Genomic DNA, 12,661 nt, shown 5'->3' on the forward strand with positions numbered 1-12,661 from the left:
GCACTAACCTTGCAGCAGCAGCAGCACTTCCACTACTACCAACCTCCTGACAAAATCTATTTTTATAGCCATCGTCCTACTTTTTTGCCCTCCCTGTTACAGTTTATTTCACTCTACAGTGTGAGGATCAGGAAAACCATCAGCCAGACTGAAACCATGTCACACCGTCTCTTCCCCGATCCATCATGCGTTGAAGCAGCGCTGCTTTGTTACAAAGGGGATCTAATATCCTCCTGTCCATCCTTAAAATACACTGCCGCAAGGATGAGAGCCACCTTGAATTTGTTTTTGTCTTTCTCCAATAATAAAAATAAAAAACCGGATACTTCTGCATGAAGAGTCTCAAGTCTTTTGAATGGTGAGGTTTTAGTCAAGATGTATGTGTTTGTGAAGCAGGACTGGATGAATGAGACCGTACTGATTACACAGCACCAGCTGTGTGACATAAATGTATGTATATGTATGTATATATATATATATATGTATGTACTTTTGCTGTACTTCATCTCATCCAGACTTTTCCCCCTTTCTTTGATCCCTTTGTCACCTCTTGACAATTGACAAAACACGCTACATCAGCACAAATGTCAAAATCCCCCCAGGAATGGCTTGGACTTACTAAGCAGAACTCTTCAAAGGATATCTTGCCGTCTCCGTCCCTGTCTGCGTTGATGATGGTTTTGTCCACGATCTGCTGCAGCTGCGTGTCCTTCAGGTTGTTGCCCACCATCATCTTCAGCACCTGGAAGAGCTCGCCGTTGGAGATGTAGCCGTCCTTGTCCATGTCGTAGATCCGGAAGGCGACTGTGAGTGCACGAGGGGGAGGCGTGAGGGGGGAGAGAGGGAGGGAGATATCAGAGACCTCGAAGCAGAAGTGCCACCATATTGTTTGGAGCAGTTTTACTTACACCGGAGCTTCTGCTCTTTGTCCCCCTTGACGCTGAACTGTGAGACTCCCTCAATGAACTCTGGGAGAGGAGAGAACAACAATCAGTGCTGATGTTAACATCATGTGAATATGGATTGCATATAAATATATTTCTGTGTTGTTTGCCTGGCGTGCACTTCTATCCTGCGCTGCAGACGCTCATACTAGTTACATACAATGTCCTCAACTTTTCAGCGCTCATCAGTGTCACGCTTGGCACAGGTGGCAAATCGAGCATGAGACGAGCGTTACTACTGAACCACTTCCTTCCTGTTTAGAGGCCAGCAGATGTGGTAGAAATGGCCAACGGCAAATGCAGAAGAAAGGTTGATGAACTATGTATTTCCGTTTCTCCCTCCTCCTCATCCAACAGCAAGAGCTCCACGTCTCCTTAAATCCACATGTGATCACCTGGTTGTGCACACATCTCCCGCTTCACATGCTAATCAGCTGTTTTACCCGACGCACTTTTGTCAAGGGGCATTTTTGAAGCGGCCGCCCCTCTTGAGAGGCGTCTCAGTGTGATCTTGTCCTGAGCATGTTTATTCTTCATCATCTTGAACTCATAACCTTCGACGTGAAAGGCATCATCATTCGGTGGTTGTTCTGCTCAGCGATGCTTTCATGCTGCAGCTTTTTTCCTCGCAGTTTTGGGGGTTTTCTATCGTCTCAGGTCTCTAGTGGAAGGTAATCCCCGTTTGTTGGCTCACATATGATTGTCCCTGTGATACTAAATGTGAAACTCAACATGACTTCTGTCCTGTTATTTTAGGGATGTACTGAGCTTCATGAATGTTCACAATGCACCAGATATTAGCCTCAATGCCAAATACCAACTCCATACACTATTCACATACAGTCAATGTGAGCGGGCTGGCTGAATCTAAAAAAAGATTTGAGTACAAATGAAGACCTATCCTTCTGGTATTATATATCTATATCATCTGTATCTATTATTATCAGGATACTTCAGTCACAATACGATCTTATTACAAATTGCAATATGCTGAGTATTGGGAGGACGTGTATTATTATATTATATTAGTATTATATATTATATTTTACACTATACAACTGAAAAACTGTTTTATCTAATGAGATTTGATCTAAGATGTTTTCACTCTGTTCATCTCACTTCAATTGTTTTTATTGCAACAAAATGTGTGTATCAGTCATTCCATCTTTGTTTTGACCAACTTCCTGCCAAACCGGCTGACTTTATCTTTATACGACCACACTCGAAAAAACTTAGCACCATCTAGTGGACTGAAGAAGGAATTGTAACCAAAAGGTTTCAATTGTATTTGCAATATTAATAGTTGATCAAATAAAAGATCGATACTTGGCGTTCACCGGCTGTAAAATCAAGCAGCACTAGTGTTTATTGCTCACCTTTAAAGTCCACCTCTCCGTTCCCGTCCGTGTCGAAGATGTCGATGACCCTCTGCACCAGCGGGTTCTGTTGCAGCTCTGGCAGCGACATGAACTCTTCCACGCTGAGTGATCCCGAGTTATCTAGGTCGAGTTTCTTAAACCTCTTCCCTAGCCTCTTAATCTCATCAGCATCGACTAGAGAAAGAGCAAACAAAGAAAGAAGAGGAGAGGAAGAAGATCACTTTCAGCTGATGTTTATGAGAATTAGAAGAAAAGAAATCAGAACATGTGCCGGGGTCAGATGCATAGCATCCTGAGAGTCCACATAGGGAGGCCAAGAGTTAAAGAGGGCTCTGAGCTAACAGGGAACTAGAGCAATATTCTCCCAAGATGCATAACGAAAATCACCAAAATACAAATATCTTGGCCAACACCTGCATGAACAGTAGTCATAAATCTTAGTAGCCAACACTTGCAACTAGGTCAAGGGCTGCGCCTCCTCTCCACACTGCAAACCCACAATACACTCTGCTCCTGCTCCTCAGCTTTTCCTTGAAAAAGCCCTAAATTGCTAAATCCCAAATGTTACGTGAAGCCTGGCGGAACAGGAAACACGAGAAAGGTGGAGGAGCTGAGCAGAACAGGTGGGGGAGGAGGAAGAGCAACAGAGGGATTAACACTAAGTCATAGATATAAACTTTTGCAAACTTACAGCCTTTGTGGTCTACTGGTGCTTTTCGGTGAGACGAGGTCTGTATCCTTCGTTCCCCTGACATCATGTCTAACTCGCTGGCCGCTTAACTGAATAACGGCAGTAATCCAGAAGCAATAACAAAGGCAGTTGTTAATTACTATATAAGCTCATTCACACAGGGTCACATGATCCCCATTGGCCAACCACAAACTACTACTTTAATCTGGGCTCCTCAATGATATGAGCTATCTATTCATCTTAATACATAGCTAACAGAGAGTATGGCGTGACATATCCATGAGGATTCAGTTCATCTTAGGTTTACTGACCTCCGTGAGGACAAACGCTGCAGGTGAACAACGGTAAAGATAACACCGAAAGCACAGCAGCCCAGAGCGCAAACACAAGCTGAGGTTCACATCATATCAGATTGATTTTTACATTGGACTTGGAAGATAAAGAACATTTTACTTCACTTTTCTAGTACTTCTAAGGGGGGACTTGTTCTTTGATGATGCAAAGTCTACTAATGAAATATGGCTCGCAATGAGTTTTCTCAGCTAATTTCAAGATCTTTTCTTATTGAAATACCTAAATATTACATTTTATTTTGGGAAGTGAATGTTTTTAACTTGTTCCACGGGTAGAGTGTTCTTACTTATTACAAGCAAAAGCACATTGTTTTCATATGTTTTCCACTTATTTAATCCAATCTAAAACCTATGTGAGGCCACCATAGAAATAGAACAGGAGTAGAACAGACAATTCCGTTCAAACCAACATAGCAGGATGGTCAAAGCAGCGGCCATGTCTATGTGAACGGTTGAAGCAGGCGGACTTCCATATAAAACTAGAACTTATGGTGATGAAAGCATGTTGCTATCGGCAGATAGGTAACTTCCTGGCTCATTTCCTGATGCCAGTGTGTCATGAACGCATGGCAATGCTTTAGTACTACACTGGTTACAGCAGGCTGCTGAGTCTAATGGTCTACAAGCTACCTAGCTAGTCAGCGTTAAGTTACAAAGCACAAAGAACAACTTAATGTAAACTAAACTTAACGCTTCATTAAAGCACATTGCTATCGCCAGATGAGTGACAACTTTGTTTGGCTCATTTTCTGTCACCAGTGTAGCATTAAAGTATGGTGGAATTAGCAGGCTTACTAGCAGACAGTTAGCTAGTTAGCTAGCTTGCTCATTCTTCCATGTCTAACAGTCCCGCCGTCTAACTCCCTGTCAATCTACAAGCTAACTAGCTAACTAGCTAACTAGCCAGACATCCAGCGTTTCCAGAGCTGCGTCCGCTCTCTTCCCTGTGAGTTGCGACGACACAAATGACCACTGAAAACAGTTTAATGTCCGTTCTACCTGCTCTATTTCTATGGAGAGAGAGAGAGAGAGAGAGAGAGAGAGAGAGAGAGAGAGAGAGAGAGAGAGAGAGAGAGAGAGAGAGAGAGAGAGAGAGAGAGAGAGGTGTGGGTTGTGTTGGGGTCTCTGTGTTGGGACGCCCTGTGCTCCATCAGCTGGATGACTCATCCCAGTGAGTGTGGTGGAGGAGGAGTGGAGGGGCGAGAGAGACTGAGATGTTGGGACGGACACGACTCTCATGTTGGTTACAACCGAGGAAAATAATATATAATACATAACCTGCACAGGAGTTTCTGTCCCTGCAACATAGATCATTGTTATCAGCATACTGACTTCAGTCATTTATTGTCTCCGGCACATAAAACAGTTATGATGTAATGCTCCTCTGCTGAGATTTCTTTTTTTTGGTGTCTAATAGCGAAGCTGAAGGGGAGTCACTCGATAACAAAGAGTTTTATTTGCTCAAACGTGCTATAAAAATCACTGAAGGGCATCGAGAGCACAAGAACAAACGGTAGCGATATATATTACACGCAGTCAGTGATCGCCTCAGGTTTTGAACTTAGCACCTACTTCAAACAGCTGCAAGCAAACAATGATATATTAGGGCTGGGAATCACCTGAGGGCCCACAATTTATTACCGCTTTAAAACTGCAAATTGTTTGTCAACATCAGTTTTATCTTAACTTTATCTAACTTCTTACTCTGAAAAGCCCAATAAAAAGAAGAACGGGGGGAAACGGGGACGATGACGCATGCAGATCTCATATTCTCTCCTTGTATGACACCACTCCGAAGTTTGAATAAGAAATTAAACTTGAACTTCTCTCGTTCATCTTCAGCATTGACATCAGTACACTGTGTCTGCCTGCTGTATACAGCACCTGGGAAACTGAATTTGTGATGCAAAAGAAACATCCTGTTTTGTTATCAGTAGGAAACTCAGCCCTCCAGCACACAAAGGATGTTTGTCACACTGCTTCTCATTTCCATGATTTTTGCACATCTATTCTGAATGTGGAGCTGCTGCTTTACTGCTTTGGTTTTATGTTCCTGACACATGATCAATCTGCACACGGGCACATTAAGAAATCTGATGTACGACACACGGGTTCGTGTGTCCGCTAGGTGCGAGTTATCAGCCCCGAACACACTGCTGTCCTCGGACACAAAGCACTTCCTCGTCACCGTTTCCTGTTCACAGCAGACGACACCAGCTCGGCCCTCGCCTCTACAGATAACCACCACGTAGGACCTGCTGGAACTCCAGAGGGCTGCGGTGCCTCTCGTGTCAAAAAGCCAAAATGCCACACTGGTCTGAAGTGTGTTATAGATGTATTTGTGATTCATGGTCCAGCCTTATTCCTGACACAAGCACGCCACATTCTGCATGCGGCTGCAAAGGCAGCGGTAGACAAAGAGCAGCTCTCCCTTCTGTACACCAAAGGGGAGAATCATGTACTTAAGGGTGGGAGTGAGCCGCTCCAAGGTCGGACATGGAAAGAGAATAACATGATTATTTTCTTATATTTTTCAGTCAGACGACCCTTGAGAGATTTTCTATCACCTTTTTTCCTTCCAAATAACCTGAACTTAAGTGTCAAGTACAAATTTAATAACAAAAGAGTTCATACATCACAAAGGTCATAATTCCCTCTTTAATATCTATTGTATAGTATAGTTAAGAAGCTCCCCGGTGGCAAGGCACCGGGGGTGGATGAGATCCACCCTGAGTACCTCAAGTCTCTGGATGTTGTGGGGCTGTCTTGGTTGACACGTCTCTGCAACATCGCGTGGCAGTCGGGGACAGTGCCTCTGGACTGGCAGACCGGGGTGGTGGTCCCTCTATTCAAAAAGGGGGACCGGAGGGTGTGTTCCAACTATCGGGGGATCACACTTCTCAGCCTCCCCGGGAAAGTCTATTCCAGGGTGCTGGAGAGGAGAATTAGGCCGATAGTCGAACCTCGGATTCAGGAGGAACAATGCGGTTTTCGTCCTGGCCGTGGAACACTGGACCAGCTCTATACCCTCCGCAGGCTGCTCGAGGGTTCATGGGAGTTTGCCCAACCAGTCCACATGTGTTTTGTGGACTTGGAGAAGGCATTCGACCGTGTCCCTCGTGGCATTCTGTGGGAGGTACTTCGGGAGTACGGGGTCGGGGGCCCTCTGCTAAGGGCTGTTCGGTCCCTGTATGACCGGAGTAGGAGCTTGGTTCGCATTGCCGGCAGTAAGTCAGACCTGTTCCAGGTGCATGTTGGACTCCGGCAGGGCTGCCCTTTGTCACCGGTCCTGTTCATTATTTTTATGGACAGGATTTCTAGGCGCAGCCGTGGGCCGGAGGGGATCTGGTTCGGGAGCCACTGGATTTCATCCCTGCTTTTTGCGGACGATGTGGTCTTGTTGGCTCCTTCGAGCCAGGACCTCCAGCATGTCCTGGGGCGGTTTGCAGCCGAGTGTGAAGCAGCCGGGATGAGGATTAGCACCTCCAAATCTGAGGCCATGGTTCTCGACCGGAAAAAGGTGGCTTGCTCCCTCCAGGTCGGGGGGGAGTTCCTGCCTCAAGTGGAGGAGTTTAAGTATCTTGGGGGACCTATGGTCATGAACTTTGGGTCATGACCGAAAGAATAAGATCCCGGATACAAGCGGCCGAAATGAGCTTCCTCCGCAGGGTGGCGGGGCGCTCCCTTAGAGATAGGGTGAGGAGCTCCGTCACACGGGGGGAGCTCGGAGTAGAGCCGCTGCTCCTCCACATCGAGAGGAGCCAGTTGAGGTGGCTCGGGCATCTGTATCGGATGCCCCCTGGACGCCTCCCTCGGGAGGTGTTCCAGGCATGCCCCACCGGGAGGAGACCCCGAGGAAGACCCAGGACACGCTGGAGTGACTATGTCACCCGGCTGGCCTGGGAACGCCTTGGGGTCCTCCCGGAGGAGCTAGGGGAAGTGTCCGGGGAGAGGGAAGTCTGGGCGTCCCTGCTCAGGCAGCTGCCCCCGCGACCCGGTACCGGATAAGCGGAAGAAAATGGATGGATGGATGGATATCTATTGTATATCACTGTGAAAAACATCTACTTCAAACAAGTGGAGTTTCTCACCCAACAACTACACAAGATTACATTTGAACACATGATAAGGTTTTAATTTACCTTCTCCTAATACAAATCTTTACACTTACGAGCCTGAATGCATCATAATGTAACTCAATGCAACCTCTGTTAAAGTGAGCTGTTAGCTCCGTTATTTAGCCAACCAGGACGTTGCTGTCCCCCCGGCTGCTACCAGCTAACGCTAACCAGCTCTCCCTGCCGATTTCAAGACAGATTTGTTGTTCACAATGTAACGTTATCAGGGAAGGAATAGTGTGCAGGAGAGCGTTTAACCACGGGTGTTTGCACGTGTGCAGCAGCGGTCGGACAGGATGTCCCGATCAGGTAGACACATGTTGTTGTTCCTGTGTAGCGTAGTTGAGCTGACAAATGATATGATATTGAGACATCAGATCTGAGCATGGACTCAGGTACCCGGTGATACCTGATCCAGGTTTGAGGCTGCATCGGAGGCGTTTCTAATACCGGTGTCAGTATCAGAACAACTGGGCTTCCTTTTAGTTTAAGTTCCTTTTGTCGCTACACAGTCGGCTCCGTGGGATAAACTGGTGTTACTGTATGTCGCTGAACATCTCAACAATGTGCCCAGATCCCTTCTTCCTGCTGTCTGGAGCTGCCAAGTGAGTAGGTACAGGTATTATTCAGCTTTCTCACTGAGTCCCCTTCCCGGTCTGCCAGCATCCCTACCGAGCCAGACTCAACTCATGCCTGTGAGTGCAAGATCTACAAAAACAATGTTTTGTCATAATCTTGGGTTTTGTTTATTTCCTGTTTTATTTTGAAGTTCCCTGCCTCCAGTGTCCTGCTTGTTTGACTTCCTGTCTTTGTGGTTTTCTCTCCTTTTTTATGTGTATCACCTGTTGATCTAGTCTCGACAGTCTTGCTGTGCGCCTTTTGTTTCCACCAATCAGCAGCCCTCATGTCTGCCCACCTCTGTCTCATCGGTTTCTTGTGTATTTAGTCTTTCTGTGTCACTGTCAGGTAGTCAGTCTTAAGCCAGGTTCTCACTGGACGTAGGAGGGCCACAGTTTTCAGAAAAATACGCCGCGCGTCCTTTCGGTGCCCTCGTAACCCTTTGGCCGTGATGATGATCATGATCTGCCCCTCCAGCAATCATTTTGCCGTCTGGTCTGTTTCCTCTGCTGCGAGCAAAGCTGTTAAGAAAACACACTCATATACGGTACTCCTATATAAGATATATATTACATATGACAGAAAGGATAGCTGCCCCGCGACCCTGAATACAGGATAAGCGGTACACGATGGATGGACGGATGATAGAAAGGATTGCATTATGATTAATGATGATATATATGCAGCCCACGCTTTGGACTTTCCTCCCCTCTCTCCCTGCTGTTCTCCTCGAGTTTCAATTCCCCCCGATTCACCTCCCATATCATCACATTTCAAAATCCTTCTACTACATCCTTGTGTCTGTTTGTGATTGTTTTTTTTTAGATATTACATTCCAGGTAGTCGTCAGCTGTATCCTCGCTACAGGAAACAGCAGAGGAGCCGGATCACTTGCGTCTCTGTTGTGAACAACCAGGCTGCTGCTCGTCGACGGCTGACAAGGTGCAGCACTTAAATCTGGTGTCGAAATTCCTGCTTAAGTCTCTGATGTCTCTGTTTACACTTTTGTCCCTCTGTTCCTTGTTCCGCCTGCCTGTCTGCCTCACTTTGTCCTCAGTTTGGCTCTGCTTCCTGTTGATCTTTGCCAGCAGCGTTTCACTACTACAGCTCACCTTTTGTTCAAATCTACCTGCCTGCTCCGTTTTTGCATCTGGGTCCTCTTTTGGACTCCAATATTGTGACATTTTTAACACTTCACATACATCTAAAATGATTGTCTTGATATAATAATACAGAACCGTTGTGTCTTTCATTAGTTCATTTTCACTACTGGAACCCAAGTGCCTGGTCTGTATGAGATTCCTGCCTAAAAGCCTGTTAAGGCAGTGTTTTCTCACCACTCTCGCTGTAACTCTGCTTGTGGGTGATGTTGGGACTTTAAAACATGTATTAACTCTAAAAATCATGAGCGTATTCTAGTCCTGCACAATGTGTTAAGTGTCCTGAGATAACGTCTGTTGTGATTTGACACTATAAATAAAATAAAATTGAATTGAAATTGAATTAATTACATTCATTGGTCTTAAAATGCTAATGAAGCGTGATAATACACCCAGGAAGGTTTCTCTGAGAGGGCTGCCGTCGCAGCGGCTCCTCACACTACTATGCTAATGAGGGAGACCCGGTGTAACTGTGAGATGATAATCTCATGTACTCCACACAGAGCACACATGCAACACACACACTTTCATCAGCACTGTATGCACACTCAGCTGTGTTACTAGGCAACAGGAGCCTGTTAGCCCCCCAAAGTAGCCCACACACACACACACACACACACAACACACACACACAACACACACACACAACACACACACACACACACACACACACACACACACACACACACACACACACACACACACACACACACACACACACACACACACACACACACACACACACACACACACAGAGTTTAACAACAGTTCATGAGGTGTACACATAAAAACACTTGCATATGGCGATGTGATCAGCTTTGAGTGCACACAGGAGGTTCACACTGTGTCTGTCACACAATAACGTGAATATACAAGTGGCCTCCTTCAGGTCCACAGCTGGTCTGAACGTCCACCTGCACTCTGTGTGCTCAACTCACTGCACATCACCAGACAATATGTGTTGTCAGGAAGGGGTGTGATTCCTTCAGCAGACTCAAAATGTTTTAAGTATTTCTCACATCTCAGTGATTTCAAGAATAAAGGCCTTTACACACTGCTGAGATGACAAATAAACAACACGAACATGCAAAATACTCGCCTGTAAATATTTTATGTCTTGGGCTTTTATTGTTAGGGTTAGGGTTAGGGTTAGGGATGAATGGAACTCAGCCCATTTTTCAGAACGTGATCGGATAGATGCATTCTTTTAAGACAAGGCTGGTCCGAGGAAAAAACACCTCGCTGCATTACATTGTGTTCTGTGTGAAAGTACTTCAAAACAAAAATAACAGTTTGAAAAAATATATTGACATGCAAATTGATTACTCAGTGTTTCCCCTACCATTGTACAGGTGGGGCCGGCCAAGGAGACCTGCCGCCAGGCCCCCAAAAAAATCAATACGCCAAAAATAAGCCACCTATCAATTCATTCATAAATCAATAATCATTTACATAAGGAGCGCCTCCGCGCAGCACAGTAGACTTGCTCCGCAAGACGCGCGGCCGCAACAATCCTCGCCGCGCGCTCCCGCTACGTTCTTCTTCGTGTACTTTACGCGCTTGATGTTGTTCTGATGCCGCTCTGCCTCGTTAAACCACCACGATGTCGCTTCCTACTTTGAAAACACGGAAAGTTGACACTGTATTTTGATAAGCTGTTGCACTCTTCACACTCGTGGTGTGAGCGGAACCGGACCGGTGCATTTATAAGAAAAATGCCGCTGTGTGTCTCCGTACAGTAGCACAAAGTGCCTCACAGAAAATAAAAGCGAACAAAACAAAAACGAAACAAGATATGAAACGAATGATATGATATGAAACCCGATCCTCCCACCCCCACAAATATACACACAGAGATACACAGAGACATACACACTCACGCACACACAGCCATATGCACAGACATACACACCCACACACATACGCACACCCACACACATACACTAGCTGTTGCTGAGCAGACAATGCTCGGCACCGAGATCTGAGGTGAGGAAGAAGCTACCTTTGGGGCCGTACACACCGAGAGGAATCATGGTCCATGACTGCAGGGGGCGCCGCCACAGGGACCACCCCAGCCCAGGCAGACAGGAGGCTCCACACCACGGTGTAGAGCTCTCCAGCCACCCGGGCCATGGCTGTCCACGGGACAGCACCCCCAACGGTGGACCAGAAACAACTCCCGGTGTGGTAGCCCCCCAGGAGGAAAACACTGGAAAACCAAGGGGCTAAAACAGTAAAATAAGATAAAAGGTAGAAGCTAAAAACTGAGGGAATAAAAACAATAAAAAGAGTAAAATGCATCAAAATGTATAAAATAAAATAAAATAGACCCAATAAATAAAACAATAAAAATAAATAAAATATATAAAACAGTAAAACAGGATAAGCTAAAATAAATAATATAAAATAGAATATAAATAAAAAATGTAAGAAGCATAAAAGGAATTAGAAGGAATTAAACAAGTCAGTTAAAAGCCTGATTAAAAAGGTGGGTCTTGAGCCTTTTTTTTGATGATGATGACGTATGTACAACCGGCTAACGGGCCAAAGCCCGTTTGGGCTGGAGCAGTGTGAATGCAAAGCCGCGGGGGACCCCCCTGGGACTGATCGCGCCCTTAGGCAGCCTATGTTAATAAAATAAGGATTGTTTTTTGATAAGCTGTGGAACTCTGAGTTAACCTATTTCTACCTGAATTTCTATGAACTATTAGGCTGTTGAGTAAACCTATAACTTATATTTTACTTGATAAAATAAGACAATATATGCACTCATATGTCGTTATAGTGTTTTACAATATCTGTAGCTATTATTAATGTGATGCTCCTCATTTTCAAGCCATATTTTTCCGGCCCCTAATTTTGGATCATTTCCAACAACCGGCACCTTAATAAGTCACTCTCTCCTTGAATCCTTGAAAACCTTGAATACACTCTGGTTGAACAAAAATGCTGAATGCAAATATAATAATTGCAGAATTGCAGACTGCTTGCTGTGCCACCTGACTTAATCCAACTGCACCAATACACCATCCCACACGTCTCATCTGTTTAGGGTTTTTTCGGTGGGTACCACCGGGCCTGAAAAAAATTCTAGGGGAAACACTGTTACTAATTATAAATTTGCACAAAAATGCCTGAACAATTGTATACAAGAAATACATATTGTAGCTGTTGCATGAATTAAATTGTTATGCTAGAGTAGCTGTCTTTTTATTCCTCAGAAACGTGCCAATTTCAAAGAAACTGTAAAAAAACAAATAACACTGTAAAACGTATTTTGTGAGATTTCACACAAAAATGCTTGACACAACTTTGCTGTGCGGGATTTCACTAGTAATATGTAGTTCATTGTGTAGAAAAGAAGGTTTCTAAAATCTATTTTTGGATCCTGTGAATGG

At 45.0% G+C, this 12,661-nt stretch overlaps 1 protein-coding gene across 2 annotated transcripts in view; it reads right to left on the reverse strand.

The window, feature by feature from the left end:
• Nucleotides 1–12,661, reverse strand: part of ppp3r1a (protein phosphatase 3, regulatory subunit B, alpha a) — a 33,138-nt gene that overhangs the window by 2,537 nt on the left and 17,940 nt on the right. The window contains exons 1-4 of one of the 2 annotated variants that reach the window (XM_084020833.1): nucleotides 3,015–3,108; nucleotides 2,321–2,497; nucleotides 909–968; nucleotides 620–804 (exon numbers count right to left, since the gene is read on the reverse strand). In XM_084020833.1, coding sequence (XP_083876959.1) covers nucleotides 620–804; nucleotides 909–968; nucleotides 2,321–2,497; nucleotides 3,015–3,081 — 489 coding nt within the window. In that variant the 5' untranslated portion in view covers nucleotides 3,082–3,108. Of the gene's footprint in view, nucleotides 1–619; nucleotides 805–908; nucleotides 969–2,320; nucleotides 2,498–3,014; nucleotides 3,109–12,661 lie in introns of those variants that run through there. The other variant, XM_084020834.1, reaches the window with a different exon arrangement.

This window comes from Eutrigla gurnardus (assembly GCF_963514095.1).
Source record: "Eutrigla gurnardus genome assembly, chromosome: 11".
NCBI classification, from domain to species: Eukaryota; Metazoa; Chordata; class Actinopteri; order Perciformes; family Triglidae; genus Eutrigla; species Eutrigla gurnardus.